We start from the raw sequence: 26680 nt of genomic DNA on the forward strand, positions 1-26680 counted from the left end.
GACGTCGAAAAGCAGTCTTTGTATCATCAGAGAAGACTTCTGAGCTGTTGCTGCTTACTCATGGGGAGACTTGGATTTATGCCGAAGTCTGGTTCAGGAACGATGGTCATCGGAGTAAATGCGGCAGAATCCGAGAGGACAAAGGCATTGCTGGTTTCCACAATTTCCTCGATGTATGCGATTGTCCTGTTCTTGCTGATGTGCTTGAAGTCTTGGCTGAAGTTAGTTAGCATCACTTCCACTTTCCCTTCGTGGAGTCGAGCGATCCGATCCCTCTTGCAATGCAAATTTCACGGTTGAGCAGTAGACGTTAGTCGCCCTCACTGACGCCTTCTACGTCAGCGGGTGTTTCGGTGCCGACGGAAATAATAATGCTGGAGTGAGGTGGGATGCTGACTTGACTTTCGAGCACACTCAAGGCGTGGTGACTATGAGAGCTCTCCGGCGGTATCGCTTGATCTTTCATCAGCGTTATCGATTTTGACTTCAGGTCGATGACTGTGCTGTGTTGGTTCAGGAAGTCTATGCCAGGAATGACGTCTCGTGAAACTGTTGAAGAATAACGAAGGTGGCAGGGTAAGTCCGGTCATGAACGGTAATTCTTGCCGTGCAGATTCCAGTCGGCGTTATGAGGAGTCCTCCAGTTGTCTGAATTTGAGGGCCTTTCTATGCAGTCTTAACTTTCTTCAACTAAGCGGCGATGTGTCCACTTATGACAGAGTAATCAGCCCCTGTATTCACTAAGGCGGTAACTGCGTGGCCATCGAGAAACGCGTCGACGTTGGTGGTTCTTTGTCTTGCGTTACACTTAGGTCTTGGCATCCGATCAGGGTTGTGTCGCGTTGACCTGTGGCTGGTACGTGGCGTCGTCAGGTCATCTTTCGTCGGCGTTCTTTGCTGCCAGACTTCGTCGGGATGGCAGTATTTCATTGTTATGTCGTCGAGATAGTCTCTTCTGCGTCTTCATCACCGGCGAAGGATCTTCGTCAGTTCAACAAACAGCAACCGCACCTCCATCGGTTGCTGCTTTTAGTTTTACGGATATGGGCTCGCAGAGCGGCCGCGGGCTGGGCCAGTGTATGGTCGGCGCGGCGGCGACAGGTAGAGGCCTGGTGATGGCAAACAGCAGGGTCGTCGACGACTCCACTGAGTAGCGGCGAGGTAGTCAGCGATGTCACGCGGGCGCTCTGCAAGCTGTGGACTCAGCATGTTGACGGCGAACCCTCTCAGTCGCAAGTCGCAGTATGGGCATCGGCAGCACACATGGCCGGCTTCTTTGCAGTGATAGTAGAGTGGGCGGTGGTCTGGGGCTCGCCAAATGTCCGTCTTCCTCGCGTAGCTGCGCTGGGCAACGGGTGAGCATGCTGGCAGCGGCGGCGGTGGACGACCGAATTGCGGCATTACAGGGCTCTTGCGTGGTCGCGGAGGGGGACCTTCAAGGCGGGCTACAGCGGCGTAGGTCATCGCTTCTGGCTGCGGTTGCGGTGATTGTGGTTACATGATCCATGAAAGGTTGGTGGGTCCCGACGTTGTTGCAGCAGAATGGGGAACACTGGGGCAGCCATCGGGGTTTGTGACTTGGGCTTGATCCCTCTGGTCTTCTCGGGAAGAGGTCCATATTCTGGTCACAATCCTTGCTCCCTATGGCTTGCTCACTGGTCCTTGGCGACGTTGGTGTTGTCTTCGGGTTTCAGGCTTGGATCGCGGCTTTGCGGAGGTGTTCGGTACATGAACGCACTAGCACCTCCACCAGATGTCACGTGGCAGTGACGTCAAAGAACACAGTTGCAATACTCTGAAAGACAAAACTAACTTTTATTGGGCGAACCGGTGCCCACAAAAACAGGCTACACTTAAAGCACAACGATAACGGCGAACGGAGTCGGCGATCATCGAAAATCTGATCAGGGAGTCAAGTGCGTCGGTTTTTATACATCAGTCGTCAAATGTTCCAGAGTAATCGCTGGGACCCACTAATATTCCAGAAACTTCCGAAACATGCCGGCGCATTCTGCGTTGTGCGATAACATTTGTTAGGCGGTGACAAACAGTCACCCAGAAAAGATAAACAAGTACACATGTCAATATAACAAAACTATCAGTCTGTACGATAAAGGAAACTTCGAAGCCATTAATGATGAAATGACTGCCTTTCTACCAAATTTTAAATCTCGAGTTTACAAACGATCCATTCAGAATAATTGCATGGTGTTTAAAAGTAAAATTATTAATTAGCAGACGAACATACCAAAAATTTTATTCCATGCAAATCGTCAGAACTCGCGGTTTCCTAACCATCTAAAGCGACTAGAAAATAAGAAAAATACTTTTTCGAGCTGCTAAGCAAAGTTCAAAAGCTAATACTTAGGAAAAGTATTATTCTGCGAAAAAATTTACTTATCTGCTGTTCACAGTGCCAAGCATACTTTTTTAACAGCGACTTACCGAAAATACTCAAGAGAAAGCCCCAAGAAATTCTGGGAAGTAATAAACCCCACTCAAGCTCGCGTCACAACTCTTGCTGACGATTTGGGAGATGTTACGAATGATACCAACTGTGCCATTTCTTTCAACAATGCCTTCGCCTCAGTTTTTACTAAAGATACTAGTGCTCCTCTGCCATTATTGTCTAGCAACATAGTACATACCTGTAATGCTGGCCATAACATTCTGTGTAGATGGTATCTTCAATGTAATTGATAACCTCAAACTCTCGTCCTCCACTGGTATCAATGGTATTAATTCGAAACTGCTAAAAAATACTAAAGATATATCAGCTGCATTATTTTATCTTGTGTTTGCTATGTCACTTCCAGCTAGCTGCATCCCTCATGACTGAAAAATGAGAAAGGTCATTCTTATTTAGAAAGCAGGCAACAGGAATAACCCACTTATCGCCACATTGCCACATCTCCTTAATGAGGATTTCTTGTAAGATAATGGAACATGTCATTTATTCACTCACCCTGGACCATTTACACACCAACCATTTCTTTCACCTGCACAGCATGGACTTCGTTAAGGGCCTGTGATATAATGTGCTGGACGTCGGACTTGTGTTGAGACGTGTTGACAACTGCAACACAATCCCTGGGAGAAACAAGCAACAGCCAGGAAAAAGAAAATAGCAGACAGGTGGCGGAAAGCTGAAGAGGGAGAAGGAGGGAAAAAAATCACGAGGTGGGAGAGCATGCGCTGCGGGGCTTGGAGGACTGGTGAAAAGGAGGCGGTGCCAGTTAGTGGAGCGGGAAAAAGAAAAGCGAGCCTAAGCAGATCCAGGAGGCAGCCCTGCTTTTCCAAGGGACTGGACTGTTCCGGGGATGTCCACGGACGATGGTCCGCAGTCGAGCTGAGCCTGGTGGATGGAGCCGAATGGCCGGTCAGGTGAGAGGACCCAGGCCTGCCGCACAACCTGGGCCCTGCTGACCATTGCTGAATGCTGTTCCTGTGCCCCGGCCTGACCAACGCTTCCCCAAGAGTGCAGCTATGACCCGTGCGCCAATCATTCCTCAGTGCTGATTGGGCACCTGGCCCTACTGAGGTCTTCCAGAGAACGCAGCTCGGACCCGTTCATCGACCGTGCTGGCCACGGCTACCAAGCGTCGCGTTGAGGCCAGTGTCGACAAGGGACTCTGTGCTTCATCCACGGCCTCATCCTCGGCAATGACGCTGACATCTGGGCCAATGCAATTTCTCTCAGTGAACTCGCATTTATACGATCCTTGTGACTTTAACTTACCGCGTTGTTAATATGCAAAGTAGTGATATGTGCAGAGTAACTCTACAGCTGTGGTCGCGCCCGGCCTGTTGATTCTTGCCAGTTGTAACGAGGTTTTATTCTGAGTGCTCCTGCATGTGCTGCAAATATAGCTTATTCAATCTTATGAGAGAGCAGTGAGAAAAGATTGCACTGCATCTGCAAACAGCTCTGTTTAATATTTGCACCAAAGTTGCCCTTGCGTGCACAATATCCTCGTAAGAACCTGACATTACAAATTGGCATCTGCAACAGGACAAAGCCGGTTGTGATACAGTGCGCTTCAAGTAGTTATAAAATGAATACCTATGAGCTTAGTGTGTTAGCTGAACGCATAGGTCTTGTCGGTCCAGAAATGAAAGAGTGGATTAAGGAGGAGCAGAGAAGGGTGTGTGAGGAATGTGTAGCAGAACACGAGGCGGCAAAGGATTGTCTAGAGCGCGAGGAAAAGATTCTGCAGTTGCACATAAGGCTTGCGGAGATGAATGGAGCAGAGCACCATGCAAACATTTTTCAGTTGCTTGCAAGTAACTAGGCAGAATCCTCAGTTTGCGTAAAGCCGCACAACATGAGCCCTCTGTTCAACGAAACCCACGATGACTTAGACACATATCTGAAGCGGTTTTAATGAGTAGCCACCGAACAGGTTTGGCCAAATGAGAAATGGGCTACAGCTCTCAGCCTATGTCTCGATGGTGGAGCGTTGACAGTGTTTGGTCGGCTGCCTCCGGAAGACTCTCTCGATTATGACAAGACCAAACTAGAATTGCTACAACGTTTCAGGTTTACACCGGATGATTACCACGAAACGTTTCGCCACAGCAAGCCTCAAGATGGAGAGACTGGTAAGCAGTACGCTGCTAGACTATTTAGTTCATCTGACCGGTAGATTGAACCCTCCAATGCAGGAAAGTCTGTCGATGCAGTCCGCGACTTAGTTGTTCCAGGGCAGTTCATGAATAACTGCCATAGCCAATTAATGCTGTTGCGTGAAAGAAGTGGCAGAACAGTGGAGTCAATCACAGAAACCCCTGATCATTTCTTGGAAGCGCAGCAGCAAGACAATTTGCACACATTTAAGGAGAAAACGGTAGACTGCACACTAAAGGAGGACAAAATGCGCATAGGAAGAAATCCAATCAAGTGCTTCCTCTGTAATAAAAGTGGACACATGCCTTCTGACTGTCAGGTCAATTCGAGGAAGCCTTAATGTGACTATTGCCAATGGCCAGGATATGACACACGGGACTGCAGGAAGAGGAAAGGCGCCGCAAGTTTGACTTCAGCCTGCTGTATGTGGCTGGAAAATGAGGAAGAAAAGCAAGAGGTCTTGTGTGCCCTCCACAGTAACGCAGAAAGAGATGGAAAAAGCCTGCCCTTAAATGTAAATGGTATGCCGGTACAGTAATGGTGAACTCTACGGTCAAGTAGTGTCCATATTGCGGGATACTGGCAGCAACACCATCGTGGTGCGCCGTGCTCTCATACCCAATACTGCTTTCACGGGTTCCATGGCAATAATGTTACTGGTGGATGGCCGGAGCATCGAGGTCCCAGAAGCTCAAGTGGAAATTTGTTCGCCATATTTTTCAGGTACTGTGGTAGATAAGTGCTTGGAAAACTGCTTGTACGATGTTAGCATAGGGAACGTTCCCAGTTCTTGTCAACCAATGCGTCCGAACGGCATACGGAAAACACCTTCAGGTCCCTTGATATCCCGAGACCAGAACGAATATATCGACGAGAAAAATATGCCTAGGAGGCGGCTCCTTTTGTTGGGGCTACGGAAGCAAGCGTAAACCCAAAAGTAGGTCTCCATTCTTCACAAGTGTCAAAACCCACTTTCTGTGCCGAACAAGAAAAGGACAAATCTCTAGATAGGCGTAGAGTAAAAGATGGGAAGACAGTGTTTGAAGGAAAAAACACAACCCATATGTTCTTTTACGACAAGGGTGTCTTGTATAGAACTTATCAGTTTTGCCCAGGTAAATCAGTGCAGCAAGCCGTCGTACCGAAGTGTCTGAGACCCCAGGTGTTATTTCTGGCACAAGAAAACTCAACGTCAGGACACCAAGGCATCAGAAAGATGGCGGACCGAGTACTCGCCTCTTTTTACTCGCCCAGAGTGCAAGAAAAAGTCCGCCGATACAAACGCTATGTTTGTTATGCTATGCTATGTTACGCTATGCTATGTTTGCCAAAGGACTTCTCCTACAGGAATATTTGCCAAAGCCCCATTGGGACACTTCTTTCGAGCGAGTGGCCGTCGACATTATTGGCCCAATGTCTCCTAGTTCAAAAAAAAGGAAATATATATATTGACGCTGGTGGATTTTCCCACAAGATATCCGGATGCTGTGCTCCTACCTCCCATCAATGCAGCCACCGTAGCAGAAGGATTGGTGGAGATGCTCTCTCAGAGTGACTTTCCTCAAAACATACTATGCGACCAGGCATCTTGTTTAACGTCGAACTTCTTGAGAGAACTGAATTAATTGCTGGCGATGAAGCACTTGAGTTCTATGCCGTACCATCCTATATGCAACGGAATGGTAGAAAGCTTTAATGGTACACTCAAGCAGATGCTGCGCAAGTTACGCCAGGAACAGCCTAAGTCCGGGGATTGTTTCCTTGCGCCACTTCTCTCTGCATATAGAAAAGTACCTCAAAGCCTGGGCTTTTCGTCGTTCGAATTGATGTATGGACATATTTGAAACAGTACAGCGCGGTTTTCACGGGGACAAGCGGGGAGAAACGACATGGACGAGCGCTGTCCGTGCCGGCAGCGCTCGTCCATGTGTTTTTCCCCGCTTGTCCCCGTTTAAACCGCACTGTTCTGTTTCAAATATGTCTTACCAACTCGCCCAAACATCTGTTTTAATGACGTATGGAAGGCACGTGCAGGGACCACTGGCTGTTCTAAAGGAGCTTTAGACTAAACACCTTGTTGACGAGATCAAGACTACATTACATTGTTGATCTTAGGCAGCATCTCAAACGAACCTTGGAACTAGCACACCAAACTTGCTGCGAGCTCAAAAGACTCAAAAGAAATATTTTGACAGGGGTTCCAAGTGCCAGCAACTGATGGTCGTAGATCCGAGCGTTGATCGTGCTCCCAACAAATAACAAATTGCTTATGCAATGGAAGGGACCATTCCTGGTGACTGGAAAGAAGAATGCGTATGATTATTGAGTGGACTTAGGCCATTGTAAGAAGCTCTTCCACATAAATATGTTAAAACAGTACGAGGAACGCTCTATCCTACCTTGTCAAGCTTCAGCATTTGTCGTCATCGAAGAGGCAGAGAGCGAAACACCGCTTCCGAGTTTTGAAATTGAACAGAGCAAGGGAATTGAGGCGATTAATATCTCAGATGAACTAGACAAGAGTCACCACACCACGTCGTTGCGCAGAGGGACCACCAGCCGTTGAATTATCTTTCGCAGGCTAGGAAGGTGCTTCATTAGAGCTTAGTGTTGCAGAAATACTCCTTCTGTGTGGAACAAATCAAAGGATCTGCAAATGTTGGTGCCGACTACAGGAGCCGGTGTGATAGTATTTCATTATATATGCATGTACTCAGATCAGAGCAGTTATCCTCTGTGGACATTGGGGATCTACTTGAACTCTGAACACCCTTGTTTTTTCTTCTCTCACGCATGTGTGCCAGGAGTTTTTTTTTTTTTTTTAACAAAGAAGAAGAAACTTTATTAAAGAATAGTCCGGCAGTTCTTGCTGTGGTGGCCTCAGGTGACGAACAAACTTTTTTCAAAGGGGGGCTTTCGTGACATGGTGCGCGCAATGTCGGACTTGTGTTGAGGAGTTGTGTCGACGACTGTAACACAATCCCTAGGAGAAACAAGCAACAGCCCAAAAAAAGAGAATAGGAGACAGGGGGCTGCAGCACAACGCATTCATCGATTATGTGCCTTCAGGTGCTGATGCTGGCTATCCTGGGTCATCCGCCTTCCCACTCAGCTTCAACGGTTAATCTGGGGCCTCCCCTGGCCAACAGATGCTACATGGGCTAATCCAGGCACTGCCCAGCCTTTCCTTGGACGCTCCATGTGCTTCACCGCCAGGAATAGCCTTTCCTTCGCCCATTGTCTGGCAACCCGGCACCGAGTCACTTGGCACACCCCTTCATAGCCGGCTCACTTGCTCGGCGCATTGGGCTGCGGCACTGCTGCAGTATCAGCGCACTCATCAATTATGTATCCTCAGGTTAGTTATTGCACGTTGTGCAACTTCCGGAGTGATGATGTATGCTTGATAGCAGTGTCGTGGCCCCCTGGTTATTTGAAACGTGTTCGTGAAGCAGTGCTGTGTATCTGGAGCATGTTATTGCTTAGTGGGGATATTGAGGAAAACCTGGGGCCAATGACTAAAGCGCCAGAAGAGAAATTGAACTCTGTGTTTGACGCAGTTATCCGCATTGAATCAAGCCACACGCACCTTTTGGATTCTGTCAACAAAGTTTTGACCATGCAGATTACCGTGCAAAATGAAGTGGAAAGACTTAAAAAGCGAGTTCTTGCACTTGAGTCACAGGCTGGTGTGGGAGCTTGTGCGCAGGTTCCCCAGTCTTACGAAAAAACCTTTTTGGCAATGCAAGACAAAATTGATGATTTAGAGAACCGCTCATGCCATGCCAATGTTCGGTTCTTTGGAATTGACGATACTGAAGAAGCAGAAACGTGGCAGCAATCTGAAAAACTTGTGCATGAATTTTGCTCCAATAAGCTCGAACTAACTGTGAACACCATTGTGAGAGCACACAGACTAGGCGCATTTTTGGCAGATAAGAAATGACCAATTGTAGCAAAGTTTTTTAATGAGAAAGGTTGAATCTCTTTTAAACATGGGCATAAAGGTAAAGAACACAACATTTAGTATCTCCCAAGATTACTCAGCCCCTGTTCGTGAAAAACGCCAAAAGCTCTTACAGTTTGCTAAATGTATTAAGAAAGAAGGTGATTGCACTAAGCTCATTTTCCCTAAGCTCTTTATCAATAAAGATATGTACGTGTGGGACTCGGACAACAACTGCGCAATTCGTCTTAACACCCAAGAACGGGGCACAGAAAATGTAGCTGCTTTAAATGACCAGACCGAATGTTGCACGAATACATGCTTTCCTGCCACAACTTTAGTACCTTCTTTACACAACGCGCCATTGGCCTCAAGTGATGTTGGCTTTTTGTACACAAATATACGAAGTGTTCTCCCCAAAATTGTCCCACTATCTTAATGATAGATTCCTGTTCAGGTTCCATAGTGGCTCTTACCGAAACCTGGTTGAATGATACTGTTCCTGACAACCATATCTTGGTCAGTAGTACAGAATTTAATTTTTTGCGTACTGACAGGCTTCATCGAAAGGGAGGCAGTGTTCTTATTGCCATAAAAAAATGACGTAGCGGCCATTCCCGTTGCTGTTAACTCCTTTCTTTAATGCGTGTTAGTTTCGCTCAAATGTGGCCTGACCTCTTTTGTTGTCTGTGTATTTTATCGCCCTCCTGATATGACGTGCACGTTTGCGAGCGAATTTTGCAGAGTTTTGGATGATGCGGTAATCTGATTTGCCAACTCGGTATTAATTATTTTTGCTGACTTCAACTTTCCTTCAGTAGACTGGTCAATGCTTACAGTTGTGTGCAAAGATACTGAAGCGAACAAATTTCTTACCACTTGCCTAGACCACTTGCTAACACAAGTAATAGATCAACCAATGCGGCCCTCTGCAACCTCAGCAAATATTATCGACCTGATCCTTACAAACAACCCTGACCTTTGCTCTGATATCACCCACTTAGATGGCCTTTCTGACCACGTCGTTATCACCAGCAACCTCACACGCCCGTTTAACACAATAGAAGCCATCAACAAAAAAATCAGATGCTATAACAGAGCCAACTTTGCTAGTATGAATTCGAAATTATCGAGATTTTCAGAGCACTTTATTGACAGGAACCTATCATTCACGGTAGAAGAAAATTGGCTTCTGTTTAAAAACTTCCTCAAAGAACTAATAGAAAAATTTATGCCTACCATTACAATAAAAAGCAACCGTACTGCTCCCTGGTTCAGGCAGTCGCTCATTTAAACAATAAAAAAAGCGACTCTACAAGCGGGCCGATAAAAACGTTACTTCGGTTTCTTGGCTGCGTTACAAAGCCTGCGATAAAGAATACCAAACATCATATAAATCCACACGCAGTCATTTCTTTAGCCATAACCTAACATCTATGCTTAAAAATAACCCTAGAAGATTCTGGCACATCGTGAATCCGAAACAACATCCTGATATCACTCTTCATGATCGCAACAACACTTCACTTCCAGAATCACAATGTGCAGAATTTCTAAATAAGACATTTACGGCTGTCTTTACCTGCGAGGATATTACTACCGCACCTATGAAGGATTGTATATTTGACATCGCCATGCCAGAAATTGATGTAACCGAAGCGGGCATATTTTCCATTTTAAGTGAACTGAAAATTTCTTCTGCATGTGATCATAATGGTATCAATAACACTGTACTGAAAAATGCACCCCACGGCATCTGTAGTATTCTGACGGCCCTTTTTTCACAGCCCCTCGCGACAGCCACTATCCCTGATGATTGGCGAATAGCCAAGGTAGCACCCTTTCCAAGTTAGGCGACCGTTCCTCACCACGCGACTACAGACCTATTTCGCTAACAAGTACCATATGCAAGGTCATGGAACATGTCATTCACTCCCAAATTGCCAAATACTTAGAAAGGCACAACATCGTATCACATTATCAGCATGGTTTCCTCAAGGGCTACTCTTGTGAAACAACTTGCAGGGTTTGTTCATGACCTACACTCATCCGTTGACATGGGCTTACAAGTAGATGAAGTTTTCTTTGATTTATCTAAAGCTTTCCATCGCATTCTACACCACAGACTACTTCTCAAACTTGCATGCCTAAACATTGACCCAAACGTCCTCTCGTGGGTTAAAGCTGTTCTTACTCCCAGGCTCCCAGTTTACTGCCGCTAACAACTACGATTCTTCTTTTGCCCACGTTACCTTCAGCGTCCCCCAGGGCAGCGTGCTAGGTCCTTTACTTTCCTAATCTATATTAACGATCTTCCTTCTTGCGTAATGTCCCGGGTTCGTCTCTTTGCCGATGCTGTCGTAGTTTACTGCACAATTTCCTGTGATATCGATCGCCAATGCTTGCAATATGACCTTGATGCAATTACCTTATGGTGCTCCAAATGGCTAATGTCGCTTAATATCTCTAAGACCAAGTTAATGACATTGAACGGCCGAAAGTCTCGAATTGAAAGCACTTACTTCATTAATAACAGCACGATTGAGTCTTCCACTTCCTACAAATATCTTGGCCTTCCTTTCCAGTCCCACCTAATGTGGCATCAACATATTAATTTAACCCTGGCAGCTGCTCACCGCACTCTTGGAATACTTAAACGAACCCTCAAGCAAGCGCCACCGCTCGTACGAAAACAGGCATATTATCACAATCATTCGCACGAAAATTGAACATGCTGCGGCAATTTGGGATCCCCATCGGGTATACCTAGCTTCTAACCTTGAAGCCCCGCAGAACCGTGCTGCTCGATTTATTTTTTCAGATTATTCAACATTCACCAGCGTTACATCATTAAAGAAACGTGCTGATTTGCAATTCTTGAGCCTTCGTCACAAACACTCTAGCTTATCACTATTTCATAAAATTTTCCACCCCTCCTCACATCGTGATGATTTTTTTCAGTCACCGCCGATTATCTTTCCTCGCAGCGATCACCCTAACAAAGTGAAACGCATTTTGTGCCAGTCATCAACTTTCACTCAATCCATCATACCACGCAGTGTTATCGACTGGAACGATTTACCCTATGAGCCATGGAAACTGACATAGCCAAATTTAAGGAAATAATTTGCACTACTGTGGCGTGCTGTTAAAAATGTTGTGTTTTCTTATTAAAGGGGTTGAGACACCAAATTTTGAGGCTATAAAAAGCATGTTGTAGGCTGCTTCCGTATACAAGGACACCCAGAACGAGGTATTGGACGCTGCAAACATTTCAAAATAATTTTAATTGAGCTCCAAAGAGTCATTAAAAACTCCATCTCGTAGTCGAGACCCATCGCTAGCGCGGCCGTTACTACGTCACAGAGGGGGAACGAAAATATTGACGTCATAGCACACCAGCACAAAAACGCGACGTATGATGAGTAGCGATGAAATGCCGATTACGGAGCCTGCTGAGCCGAGCAACCGAGCATAGCCTCCACTACGACCGAGCTACAGGCATATAGAAATCCTTTCTTAATGCAAAGAAGGGGTAAGGCGTGCATACACGGACACATGAGGGGAGAAGTGGACAACACGAATGCCGCACGCCGGCCCGCGAACGGCAAACTGCGTGCGGCGAGTTGCCCTGCGGACGGGCCTTTACACGTTTGAGTGTAACACTAGCCGGCCGACTCCGAAAGGGACCAGGATATGCAGCGTTCGTGTTGTCTGCTTCTCTCCTCACATAGTCACGTAGCTCGGCAGCTCGGAGCGGACTCTCCTTCGCTTGGCCTTTCCACGTTACCGGCCCGTCCACGTTACCGACACGGAAACTCGCCGCACGCCGTTTGCAGTTCGCGGGCCCCCGTGTGACGGCGGTTTTGCTCGCGAACGGCGAGATTTCCTTGCCGTAGAGAGGACGGGCCCGGGACCCATTTGTGCGGCAGCCGTACGGCGAAGTGGCCAATCAGCGACCGAGGAGTGGTCGCTCTGGCATCGACGGCAGCTTCACCGCCTCTGATCGTTCGGCGCCGCCGATATTGTCGCTAGGCCTTTTCCGGTTCACTTCAAAGCTAAAGCTTACGCCGCTTCGGAATGAATCACCGACTCTCACAAGCCGCAATATTTTCTTACCGTTGTTGTCGCTCTTCGCAATAATTATAATAATCACGACATGCACTTCGAATCGCCAGTGGTTGACCCCTGCTGGCAGAGCACGCGTATGCGCGAGCAGACGGCGCAGCATAGTTTTACGTCACTATTTTTTGTGGGCCACGTGACCAAGCCATGTTCCGTTTCCTCCTCTGTGACGTCATAGCATCCCCCAGAGCCCAGAAACCGAAAACGAAATCGCTCGGTATAATAATGCTATTATTAAATTATTTATCGGATATATATGAATCCCGCTGTGTGTATCGTGCTCCCTGAAGCATGACGCAACGTTTGAATCAACAAACGCATGAACGAAAATTTTGATGTCTCCACCCCTTTAAGTGTGTTTTCTTGATATTTTTGATGCTTTGCGAGTTGTTGCTTGCTCCTCACATTCTTACACACTTTGTTTTTTGGTTCAATTTCACATATGATAACTCACTGCCTTGTTGAGCGGTAAAAATTTTTTGTAAATGTTTTTCTTTTTATGTGTGCTGTACCTGAAGGTACACTTATGTTGTTTCTTGTACCCCTCCATGTTGTATGATGTACCCCTCCCCTTAGGTAACACCCTTGACAAAGAGGCCTTTAAGGAAATAAACTGATCTGATGATCTGATAAACTGATACCGATGCGTGTTTGAGGTAGCAACCAGCTCACTTATCACACTCTCTAGGGTTGCAAGTTCACTGAGCATCTGGGAGTGTTTGATGCACAAAACTATGCAAAGGGGGTGCCTGCATCACTGCCAGATTACTCCCAGCAGTGCCAGTCTCGTAACTTTTCTGCCACACCTTGTATATATAAGCATCGCATGCGTAATGTGAAGACGTGAGATCGTTCCCCACCTGTGGCAAGTTGTTGTTCTTCTATTTTCATTTTAATTAATTTATCGTTTCTTCAATTATTAGGTACAAGTAATTTTCCCTATGTTATCCTTGGTGTCTTTGTTTGTGGGCTTCTTATGATGTATTTATACATATATATACTGTACAAGGACGACACCAGAAGTTTCAGTTCAAACAGTAACTGTGGTTTCAATCACCTTTGATTGCCACACACATCAGGCTAGTTGAACACAGCCTCTGTGATTGCTGCAACTGTCACGCTGATCCCAGAGGACCTTTGCCATCAATGATTACAGGCTGCAGCAAAAGATGGTGCTGCAGTAAACTGGTGTGCTCCAGCATCCAAGGCTATTACCTCAATAAAGTCCCACGTCATGGCCACTGGACGACACACTGCCCTCTTCCAGCACATCATATCGAAACCCTTCTCGCTGTAACATCTCCAACAGCCAGACCAGGATTTCAGACACCAAATACATTTATGCCATCAAATAGACAGTATTAGGCAACTGTCACAATTTTGCGACCTGGCAGTTCCAAGATCTTAAAGTGGCACAAAGCGCTTAAAGGGACACCAAATGCAAATACTAAGTCGACGTGGACTGTTAAGATACCATTCTAGAACCCTCGCAGCGCTTGTTTCGTCCCAAGAAAAGACAAAGTTTACGAGAAACCTGCATCTGAAAGGTTCGCATACTTTTAGCGCGATTCAAATCGCTTGGCCCAGAGCAGGGAGTGGTGATGTTGCACATGCCATCACTGCTCTTTACTGCCATCAGGGAGTAAAATGACATCCGACTGATGGTGCAACGGCTTTCTGTTCAAAAGGCAAATGCAGAGCCATTGGGAAACCAAGCTAAGATAGAGCGTTGGATTTGCCACTGCAGCTGCTCTTGGTCAAGTAGCCTGGACTGTTCGGGGATCCCGCGACATCACATAGACATGGCATTCTCTGCTACTTGCAGTTTGTGCGAGTTTTGAGAGGCAGCAAAACCAGCACAGCACTATGTGATAACAAAACTACTGAAATGTGAAATCACAGCCAGCGCAGAGAGGAGAAAACGAAACATTTCAGCCGCCTGCATCGTTGCCAAGGGTAACGCCATTGAGTTCTTTATTTCTAAATATAAAATGAAAAGAGACAAGTAGCATTTTCTTTTACCTTATAATTTAAAACAATTATCTTTTTATTACGAGTGGTTGAGTGCTATTGACAGAATTATAATGAGGAGCGCCTTTGTCACTGGGTTGATACTTGAATGTCTCAGGGGAGTCTCTAAACCTGTTTTGCATTTACCTCAATTTCTAGATTAATAAAGCTCTGGTGCAATAATATTAACATCATAGATGCTCTCGAGCACTGATCTATGACTTTAGCTTGACTGAATATTTACCTTTAGTGTCCCTTTAAACGAGGGAAGACTAGATTCTGACGGCACATGTAAATGACCAATAAAAGCATGTTGGTGTCAGTATATCTAGCACGTACAGACGCAAGCACAAGTAAAAGAAATGGACAGGACAATGTTGGTTCATCACAACACTCTTAACATAGGGTTTGCAACAAGGTTGCACTTGTGTGGCTGCCTACATTAACACAGAGATCCTTGCAATACTGACTGCATAGGCTCTCTTAAGATGCGAGGTGGTTTGCCTTACAAGTAAAAAAAAAAAGATCTGCAGTAAAAAATGTACAGATATTTCACACAAGACACTTGTTTCAGTCTAACCAAGAAATTTCACGAGTTTCATCCTAGGGTGAGAGATAGTGCGAAACTATTTTTGGATGTTTTAACTTGACATACAAGATATTCAGGTATTTCTTTCTTTCTTCAACCTAAAAAGAATGAGTGAGAGAGACGCAATAAGAAGTGTGCACTCACTGTGCTTCCGCTCCACCTGTGAGAGGCCAAAGTCTGTCAGCTTGACATGCCCTTCGGCAGAGATGAGCATGTTGTCCGGCTTCAGGTCCCTGCACACCAAGGTCCCACCCATTCATTCAAAGACCAGCCATGTTGAAAAGTGGGCAAGAAGAATAAGGGGAACCAAGGGCTTGTCCCAATGTCAAGATGCCAATGGTCAACAAAGCCAGGGAAAGCATTGTAGGAATGAACTGTTCTTTTTTATTCAAATTTAAGGGTCCATAAGGAGAAGGGAAATTTATAGCGGACATCACAGATGGGAGCTGAACCCACAACCTGCTTATTAGGCATGTGATGGAGTGAAATGGAAAGTTTATTTTATTAGAAAAATGCAATATAAAATAAGTGGTGATAGACGCATTGAGATCCATAGCCATCGGCTAATTGCGGATCCATAGAATGCATATTCATTACACTGCATGATCCACTGACAAATATGTGCTCTACCACTTTGAAAACATGTTGCAAAGGAGTTATGAACGTGATCATCAAAGTATAGTTCACCACCTTACACAAGTGTGCTGTGTGTCAAGCATTTACTGAACTAGGCGTAGCAGGACAGTATTAGCATCACCAAACTAGCCCCTTTCAGCTTGCACCTACTAGCTAATTCACGCAGAATATCTTAGTAGGTGCTGCGCAAATGAGCTAGCACACACAATGTTAGGATGGTGACAGTAATACAGTTAGGCTATGATAAAGAATCCAACCAATGCTTTCTTTTCCCTAAAGCTGCAAAGTTCTGGCAGCAGCTCACATTGTCGCGCTGCTGTCACAACATATGCAGCACACAGAACATACTCGCAAACATATGAATTGCTTGATTTTGAAGAACGTAGTTCACAAGACAATCAGTGTTATGATGTTATCGCTCAGCACAAGACATGCATTTCTGTGTAGGAAGTTTCTCGAATGTTATCACTGGTTCTATCCATTGTCACTGAGCCCGGTGTAATCAGATTGTTAAAAAAAGGTTGTGCGGTCTTATGTGCCAAAATTAAGATCTGATTATGAGGCACACTGTAGTGTGGGCTCTGGATTAATTTTACCCACTTGGGGTTTTTTAATATGCACCTAAATCTAAGCACACAGGTTTTTTTGCATTTCGCCTCCATTGAAATGTGGCCACCGTGGCTGGGATTTGATCCCGCTACCTCAGACTTAGCAGCGCAACACCAAAACCACTAAGCAACCACGGCGGGTGTAACCAGATTGTATACACGACACAAATTGTGTAGCGATTTCTGAAAGGTACACTGGCACCAGTGATTATGCTGAAACCTTCGATGAGTCATGTATAAAAGCCAACATGCTTGACCAACAGATCATATTTTCTATGGCTGACAAATGTGCTCACCGCTGTCATTGTACTGGGCACAGGCTCACCCTGGGCAAATAAAGTTTGTTTCATGACTTGCATTGTGCCACTGCAGTTATTCACTATCACGACAATGTGGCACCATAGTGTGCTCAACTTGCCTGGCAGGTGGCATCCAGTGTCACAAAGCAGCAGTGCCACCATACCAATTGTGATTGTGCTTCCTGTCCACTCCCATTATTGTTTATCATTATTATTGTTTACCACAGTTACCATATGCTTCCTTCAATCCCATGAATTTCTATAATCCATTTCCAGTGGGTCGAATCAAGAAATACTGGTTCTGTTTGGGCTTCAACAGGCTCCAATTTCAGTTTTAACTCTTTCCTTACCATGGGGAAAATAGGTACTTTTCTTAGGTTACGCCAGAATATTTTATGTAATACTTAAACAAAAGGCAGAATGAATGCACTTTTCACATATAAAATTTTTATTAACGAGATATATCTCATAAAAGATGTATAAATTGCCAAAATCAAGATTCAGGAACAACACGGGGAAGACGGGAGATGGAAATTCAAGACAATGAACAAAACGAGAACAAGGTGAAAGCAGGAGCCAACGTCTCAACAAGTGGATTTGCCTTCTTCAAGGTGACATATGCTTTCTTTGCCACAGTACATATAGTTCTTCTAAAGGGGAGAGAGTGTAAGGTGGGTGGGTGTGGCAACGAATGAAGGTATGTTAGTGTGTCGAATTGAGAATAAAGGAGCGCTGTGCACAAGGCCAGCGACCCGGCCATCTGACAATCACGCGTCAACGTCCGCGTGTTAGCCGGCGTGTCAATGGCATCTGACATGAGGGCTGGAAAAAAAAAAAAGGAAGGAAAATAAATAGCTAAGAAACCAAACTGAGTGTTGTTGTTTATAGCTTGAAATTTATCATAGCAAATAGATTCTTTTTCAATTTCTCCTCCTTCATGTCCTGTCCTGCACGTCAGCCAACAATTTGTTTATTGAGCTCAATCTCCTTCAAAAAAGCGGCGGCACGCTACCTTTCTCGTTCATTCCTCGATGCATAGGACCTTTATGTTCTCATCCTTCTGCTGCCGCGCGTTTGCTCCATGGACCATTTGATGCATCCTCTTAGTCAACGTCCGATTTTTCGGACTCCCTAGGGGCCGCGAAAACCTCCGAAAGTTGGGAAGTTAGAAAAAATGAATGCAAGTCTTTAACTGCCCTTATGGGCTGAAATCGCCTCAGGCACATCAGAAAAAGTTCTGAAGGCCTGTCAGTACACTTATTAGGCATATCGGTGCTCGCACTGTGATATGAGATGGCGGGTGCACGCGTTGCATACTGCGTCCCGTGACAATTGACCCTTCCCACGCTTATGCTTCACCGCAATATTTTCGCGTATGCTTCACCACTTAACATTTCTGTACCGAGGCGAAGCTGACTTTCAGAAGCCGGCATTATCTGACGCACCATGCTTTCCGAGCTTCGGAGCCCTGAAATCGCGATGACCACAAAGGCAGAGTCGGTGCTATTGCTGAGAGCGGCGAATTCTTTCAATGAAAAACACGGCACCGAATGGTAAGAAGCAGCTAGGCCTAGCGTTGCCACAGTGGTGGCTACGGCTGCCAGCGGAACTGCGTTCGAAAGCGCCGGTTCCAGGCGGCGACGGTGGCTTTGATTAGGGCCGTTTCAGACTTGCGGTCAAGGCAAGAAATCCCGAAAATCGGACGGCGAAGGGTACTTGCGTCCGAAATTTCAGACGTTCTCATACATTGACTCTATGTGTACGCTGTGGTGCCGCGAAGTCATCTGAATTATCGGGCGCCCAGAAAGCCAGTCGCTGACTGTACCATAGCCACCTCTATTTTTCTGTGCCTGCTCAAAGGCTGCTGAAGCGCCGTCTGAAGGCAACGCCCCTTTGCCGAATTTTTCCGCGGGGCGGCGCTAGCCCTGGGGAAGGCCTCCTCTATTCTAGCTTCTATTCGCTCCTCTATTCGGGTCTAGCTTCACGTGCAGGTCGTGCGAGGGCGTCAGGGAAGCCGTCCAAAAACTGGAAGAGAATTGGGCGGCTAAGTTTGAAGAGCTTAAGGCAAACCTGAGGGAGGAGCAGGAGAAGCGGGTAGCACTGCAGGCGAAGGTTGAAAATTTCGTCAAGGTGGAGGCGGCCCAGGCCGCGCAGTTTGTGAGGACTGTGGCCGAGCTTGGGGAGGCGAAAGAAAGGAGCGCCGAACTGCAAAGGCGGCTCGACGCTCTTGAGACTCGGGCAGCGGATAATGTCGGGTCAGGACACCAAAGCGAGGGCGAAGTGGGAGGCAGGGAGCCAAAGCAAGCGGTCGCCAGCTCGCCGCCGGTGAATCGGCGTAGCTATAGCGAAGCAGCGCAACCCGCCCCGAGTGAGGCGACGCTGCAGCCACAGGAAGCCGGGAAGCAGGGAGAGGTAGGAGAGAGTGAAAGGGTGATTATCGCTGGCGTCTCAAACATGGCTGGGTGCTCAAAAGCAATTGTGGAGAGGGTGAAAGGCGACAAAAGAGTGGCGGTAGGGACATTTCCAGGACAGACACTGGGTTCTGTCATGGAGCGAGCAAAAGAAAAGCTCACGGAAAATGCCCACGTGCGCAACCTTGTCGTAGTAGCAGGTGGGCTGAATGACGTCCTGAACAGGAAAGGGCCAGGACTAGCCCAGCGCTTGGCGAAGGGGGTGGACGACTTGCGCGAGCTATCCCCTCAGGTGCAGATCGTGGTGTGCACGGTGCCGGAGGTGCCTGTGCGTGACAGTCACGTACAAAGAGCCGTAATGGCTGCCAATGAGACAATATGGAAAATGAGCCGAGAGAAAGGCTTCGAGGTTGTCGAAGTAAACAGGGAAGTGAGAAGTTGTGGTGGTTTTAAACGAGATGGGATCCACTTCAATTACAGGCTAGCACGAGAAGTGGGCTGGCGACTTGGGGGTCGCGCTGTTGCTTTTTTAGGGGGCCCGCGGGCGCTCAGGAGGTCAGAGTAGGTAGTAATAAAGAAGGTCCCCTAGGGGAACATCAGAAGAGCATCGCCGTCGATAACAGAAAAAGGAGGAAAGCAAGAACAAGAGCTCGCCATGCAATAGGCTACATAAACATGCAGGGCGGTAGAAGAAAGGAAAAGTGGGCAGGGATTGAGGAGCAGTTACATAGAGAACAAATAGGGGTGTATGCGGTTACAGAAACGCACCTTAGAGACTCAGAAGAGCCGCCAGTTATTGAGAATTATGTATGGGAAGGGTGCAACAGAACTAAGTCTGAAAGAAAGGGAGGGGGAGTCGGAATGCTCATCCATCAGGGAGCCAAATGGAAAAGAGTAAATTCACAATGTCAAGAGCATCTTTGGTTATCAGGTACAATGAGTGGGAAAGAGACTTTGCTTGGGAGTTACGTATTTGTGGACCGGAATAAATTGCACAGAGAAGAATAAAGAGTTAGTGGAATGCATAAGCGCTGATATTAGGGGTTTCGGGAATGGTGCTGAGATAGTCCTATTAGGTGACATGAATGCCCACATACAGGATTTAGATGGCTATACCGACAATAACGGGAAGTCAATACTAGACCTTTGCGAGCAACATAACCTCGTGATCGTGAATACAGGGCCTAAGTGTGAAGGACAGATCACGTGGGAAGTGGGAAACCGGCAATCGACCATTGATTACTGTCTGATGACAGAAGGAATTCATGATAAGTTGAGAGAAATGGTCATCGATGAGGAAGGGTTTAGCAGCATAGGGAGTGACCATAAACGCATCATCTTGAAAATGGGATATGTAGTTGGGAAAGAGAGCAACGAAAGCAAAATGGCCAGTCCAAATTTGAACGCTGAACAAATAGCAAATATAGTCACTAGAGTGGAGGAAGAAATTGGCAAGTTGCCAAGTAAGGGGTGGGAATATGGTGAGCTTCTAAGTGTAGTAACGACAGAAATACGGAAAGAGAAACAACATGTTCATTGGAAAGGAAAAAAGAAACCGAAAAGCTGGTGGAACAAGGAGATACGAGAAGCGATCGCCGAACGACAGAAGGCATCTCGAGAGCACAGGCAGGCAAAGAAGGCGCAGTTGCCACAGGATGAAGTAACCAGTAAATGGGAAATATACCGGGAGAAAAAGTCTATGGTTCAAATACTGGTGCAAGCAAAATTAAAAGGTGAAAGTGAAAGTTGGTTGTCAGAATTACGTGAGAAAAAGAAGGCCGCACCTAGAATATTTTGGAATCACATAAAATTATTAGGCAGGAAGTCAACAACAATACAACAACATATCCTAGACGAAGATGAAAACAGACTGGAAGGAGAAGCAGCAATAAATTACATCCAAAAAGTAACAGCCGAATCTTTCAAAGGCAAGGACGAGGTTGTATTTGAAGAAAAAAAGAGCATGAAAGAGACCCAAGGGGGAAAGGAGCTAGTGCTTACAAATTTAAACTGGAAGAAAGCGGAAGAGAAAATTCCTAAGCGCACAGCCACAGGGCTAGACGAGGTTCCCGTTAGGCTGATAAATGAACTGGGACTAAAAGGAAGGAAGCTCTCGTGAAAGCAGTTGAAAAAACTTTAAAAGATAGACGAATACCAGACAGTTGGCGACAAAGTAGAATGAATTTAATTTATAAAGGTAAGGGGGAGAAAGACAGAATTCACTCGTATAGACCGTTGACCATTACATCGGTAATATACAGGCTAGCAATGCAGGCAATCAAATTAAAGCTTCAAGCATGGGCAGAAAATAATGGCATTTTGGGAGAGCTTCAGAATGGCTTTAGAATAGGTAGGCGTTTGGATGATAACTTGTTTGTTCTTACTCAGTGTATTGAAATATCAAAAGCAGAAAGCAGACCGTTGTATGTGGCCTTTTTGGACATTACAGGAGCATACGACAACGTAGACCGCAGCATTTTGTGGGATATTCTGGAAGGGGAAGGCTTAGGAAACGATTGTATACAGCTTTTGAGAGAGATTTACCTAGAAAATACTGTTTGCGTTGAATGGGAAGGGATGAGGAGCGCGGAGAAAGTTCATATCAACAAGGGACTGAGGCAGGGGTGCCCTTTATCCCCGCTGCTATTTATGATGTACATGGTGAGGATGGAGAGGGCGCTAGAAGGAAGTAATATCGGGTTTAATCTATCATACAAACAGGCAGGTACAGTAATAGAGCAGCAACTCCCAGGTTTATTTTATGCGGACGACATTGTGTTGCTCGCAAACAAGCAAAGTGATTTGCAACGTCTGGCTAATATCTGTGGACAGGAAGCCAACAATTTAGGTCTGAAATTTAGTGTTAGAAAATCAGGTGTTATTGTATTCAATGAAAACAGTGAACAGACAGTGGAGATACAGGGCCAAGAAATACCTCGGGTAACAGAATATAAATATCTTGGTATATGGATAAACGAAGGCAACGGATATATGGAAACACAGGAAAAAACCATAACAGTCAAGGGGAAGAGAAATGCAGCCATAATGAAGCACAGAGCGCTATGGGGATACAATAGGTACGAGGTCCTCCGAGGTATGTGGAAAGGGGTAATGGTTCCAGGACTTACTTTTGGAAATGCGGTTGTTTGCTTTAAATCAGGGGTACAATCAGGACTCGACGGGAACCAAAGGTCAGTGGGTCGCCTCGCATTGGGCGCTCACGGGAAGACTACAAATGAAGCTGTGCAAGGGGATATGGGCTGGACTAGTTTTGAAGTGAGGGAAGCTCGCAGTAAAATTGAGTATGAAGAACGGCTGAGGAATATGGAGGAAAGTAAATGGGCTGGGAGAGTGTTCAGGTATCTGTACAGGCAAAACATTGATTCACAGTGGAGGAAAAGAACTAGGAAGCTTACCAGCAAGTATGCGGCCTGTGGGGTGGGCAACACAGCAACAAAGAAGGTCAAGCGGAAAGTCAGAGAGGCTGAATTAATCTCATGGGTGGCGGCAATGGAAAAGAAACCTGCCATGAGTAACTACTTAAGGGGAAAAAACGAAATTAGGAAAGAAACCATTTATGATAACTCAAAGGGAAGCTCATTACTTTTCGAAGCGAGATCGGGATGCCTTAGAACACGCACCTATAAAGCGAGATATAAGAAGGAAGAAGAAGCATGTGCTTGCTGCGGTAAAGCTAGGGAAACGACGGAGCATATTTTATTAGAATGTGAAGACGTCTATCCAGCGGTCGATTTAGGCACCACTGGCCTCCTTGAAGCCCTTGGGTTCAGCGGGAGCAATGGTAAAGCAAACAGGTCCGCAATAGACATCAGTAAGAGGCGATTGGAGGATTGGTGGAAGAAAAGTAGGGAAACGACAAAAGACGGAGACGTACAAAAGCACAGTTTGCAATAGGGTATCAGAAAATTTGGACGTGGTAGTTCATAGTGTCTTTTTTTTTTTTTTTTGTTTCTCATTGGTTAACCTAGGTAGGATATTAGGCAGCATAGTAGCAAGAGCTTGGTGGCGCAAGCCACCGCCCCGTTCCAAAGGGGACGCTCATAACATCCATCCATCCATCCATCCAGGCACGTGCGGGTGTGCGGGCTGCGGCGATCAGTCGGCGCATTGTTTGCGTTGTGTTTATGCAGCGTTTCGCGTGTGCCAAGAGCTATGGCATACTGCTGTGTGCCGGGATGCAAATCAGACGCGAAGCGGAAAGTGCCAGGAATTTCATTCCACGAAATTCCTAGTGACAACGACTTAAGAGTGAAGTGGCTGCAAGTGATATCCAGAAAGGACTGGGTGCCGAATACCACATCACGCTATTCGGTCGTTTGCAGCAAACATTTCCTCCCTGACGACTACAAGGAAGGATGCAAGACTAGGAAGCTTAAAAGAGGTGCGGCACCGAGCGTGTTTCCAGACTATCCAGAGTATATGCAACCACCTGCGAAGAAGTCCCGGAGCGATGCTGTTGTGAGAAAACGGGAGGCTGCCGTTTTCCATTCCACGTCCCTTGTCCGTGCTACTGCAAGTTGCCTGCCTCGCGATGTCACTGCCGACTCTCCGCTACCAACTGCATCGTCCCCCGTGCTTGACTCCTCGAACATGGATGTTGCAAGTGGTGACGATCAGCTCCACGTCGAGCCCTGCTGCAATTCGAAAGACGAAGCGACCCAGGTAGATGTTCGCAGCTCGATGTCTGTCGTGGAACGCCAGAAGTGGCGACGAAAAGAGCGTGACATGAAAACTCAAATAGAGCGACTCAAACGAACTATAGACAAGTATAAGGAGGAGCTCAGGCGACTGAAAGAGGACTGCAATATCGCTGCGTTTGCTGGTGTTGTCAAAGCGGCGGGCGAGAAGCACTTGGGTGCAAGCATTCTCGTCGATCAAATCAAGAATTTCAGTAAGACCAGACCTACCTGGTCTGAGCTAGTAGTGCGCCACTGCATTATTCTTAGAAATCTATCAACCCGCGCCTATGAGCATATCCGCAAAGAAGGCATCCTGAAGCTGCCAAGCCGGTCAACCCTACAGAGATACCTAGGAGTAAACTCTGGCGAGGTAGGGTTCACCTCCCTTGTGAAACGTCTTCAGGCGGAGGTAAGCAACCTAAAAGCCGAGCAAGCTAAAGTGTGCTCCTTAGTTGTGGACGAGATGCGGATTCAACAGAGACTGCAGTACAACAAACAAAGAGACGCGTTTGTGGGAGAAGTTGATCTGGGAAATAGAGTTCAAGAAACAGCTACTGGTGAACCTGTTTTGGCCAACTCGCTTCTTTGTTTTGTGCTAACAGGGTTGTCAGTGCATGTTCGAATACCTGTTGGGTATTTTCTTACAAGGAATTGCACTGGACAGGATCTCTTTCCATTGATAAAGCTTGTGATAAAGGAAGTTGAAGTAATAGGCTTTAAGATTGTGCGCATTGTGTCTGACAACCACAAGATCAATGTCCTTGCATTTCAACTTCTGTGTGGTGGAAGCTTGAGCCATTGCACACAGCACCCTGAGGATCCAAAACGAAAATTGTTCCTCGCGTTCGACCAGTGCCACATTATAAAGAATGTGCGGGCCCAATTCCTTGCCAGGGACCTTGGAAAAGATGGTGAAGTGTCTTCCTCACACCTGAAAGAACTGTACCGGATGCAGCAAGACAGCATTGTTAAACCGGTTCGCTTTTTAACAAGGAAGCATGTTTTCCCATCTAATATAGAAAAAATGAACGTGTCAAGAGCTGTGCAGGTTTTATCCCCGCCGGTCACTGCTGCACTTAAGCTTCTGAAAGAACAAGCTGGACACACATGCGACATGAGTTTTGCTGCTGTGGGGCCTACAGTGGAGTTTATGGATATGATGCACAGTTGGTTCCTGCTGATGGATGTGAGCAATTGTGCACAGCACATTCATCAAAAACTGCCAGATAGCAGGCAGTATGACAGTGCTGAAGATGAACGTCTAAACTGGCTAATGACGTCGTTGTTAAGTTATCTTGAAAGCATGCGACGTCATTGCCAAGCAAAACAGTTCCTTAGCAAGGAAACTTATCAAGCTCTTGTTATGACAACAACATCAAATGTGGAGTGCGTCAAGCACCTCCTTGCTGTTGAAGGCTTCAAGTTCGTTCTGACAAGAAAATTCTCATCGGACCCAATTGAATCGTTCTTTGGATGGTTAAGGCGATCTGCTGGGAGCAACGATCAGACAGATGCTCGAGCAGTCCTCTCTGGTGTGGAGAAGGTCTTGAAGACTGGCTTAGTTTCAGCTTCGCTAAACAGCAATGTTGTTGACACTTCAAACCATTCACTTGGACCACTGAGTAGCGAGGCTGCAGTGACCCAGCATGTGGATTTCTTTCCACAAGAGATAAGAAGGCTTCTTGGTGATCTCCTCAAGAACCCAAAAAGCTTGCTGCCTACACCAGACACTGCGGCACTCTCCATGTTAGGAGGCTACTTGGCCCGTGTTGTGCAAGAGAAGTTGGACTGCAGCTCCTGCAGTGCTCTTCTCACACGACCTGCCTCATCTGCGCCCAGCGACAGCCTGATACGACATCAGGACAGGGGAGGGCTTTTTTATCCATCTGCCGAGTTCGTCTATGTGCTTTACACACTGCGAAAGTACATTGAAGTGATGCTAGAGAAAAGGAGGTTTCTGGCAAAGCCCCTTCAAGCTGCAGTCTCAACTGCTGTGGATGTCCTTGCAGAACATGGGGCATTAAAATGTGCACGTGCAGGCAGTGACCATCACAAAGAACTTTTGAAACTTGTTTGTGCAAAGTTCTTCAGACCAGTATTCACGAACTATGCCTTGTCTGTGACAGACAGGAGGGACATAGTCAAGCCACTTACATCCAAGCCGCTTTCTAGGAAGTTGCTGAAGCTGTGACATGTGTTTGCCCTTATGACAGTAAAGTTCTTGTATGTCGACTAGATGTGCCTTGCCTTTTGGTTCCGTTGCATCATTACCAGGCAAAAGTCGGTAGTAAACACACAGATAAGGAACGCTTTCAGAGTAGCCTGCAAAAAACATCTTCAGAACATGAGATGGTGTTCACAGGCAGATTCTTGTGCCATTGAGAAATACTCTCATATAATGTTTGTTAATGAGGTAACCTAAGGTTTCTAATGTTAGTGTGTTTTTATAGGGAACTAGCGAAATGAATAGCATCGCCGGTGATGAAGTCAACAAACTAAATGTTCACCTTGGAATCGCTGCTCACAATTTGCTTCGTAATCCAACTCCTCATTTAGGTATACAAATTCCGTCGCCATCCTTCATGTCCCAACTGCCCTGCCCTTTATGCCAACTGCCCTGTTGCTCTTTAATGGGGTTTCTTTCACACCTCCTCCCATACTGGCTGGACTGGCTTGGAGCTGAAAGTGAACGGCGCCTGCTCGTGCAGCAGGCCATCGACATCCTAGGC

General features: G+C 46.3%; 1 protein-coding gene across 9 annotated transcripts in view; it reads right to left on the reverse strand.

Annotated features, from left to right (window-relative positions):
* The window catches only part of gwl (serine/threonine-protein kinase greatwall), a 619920-nt gene that overhangs the window by 358369 nt on the left and 234871 nt on the right, over window positions 1–26680 (reverse strand). For all 9 annotated transcript variants that reach the window (XR_012826296.1, XR_012826297.1, XM_075682969.1 and 6 more), the window contains one exon: window positions 15442–15530. Coding sequence is in view for 7 of the 9 variants with exons in the window: in XM_075682969.1 (XP_075539084.1) it covers window positions 15442–15530 (89 nt within the window). In the remaining 2 variants the exon portion in view is untranslated. The remainder of the gene's footprint in view (window positions 1–15441; window positions 15531–26680) is intronic.

Source organism: Dermacentor variabilis, chromosome 2 (assembly GCF_050947875.1).
Source record: "Dermacentor variabilis isolate Ectoservices chromosome 2, ASM5094787v1, whole genome shotgun sequence".
Classification (NCBI taxonomy): Eukaryota; Metazoa; Arthropoda; class Arachnida; order Ixodida; family Ixodidae; genus Dermacentor; species Dermacentor variabilis.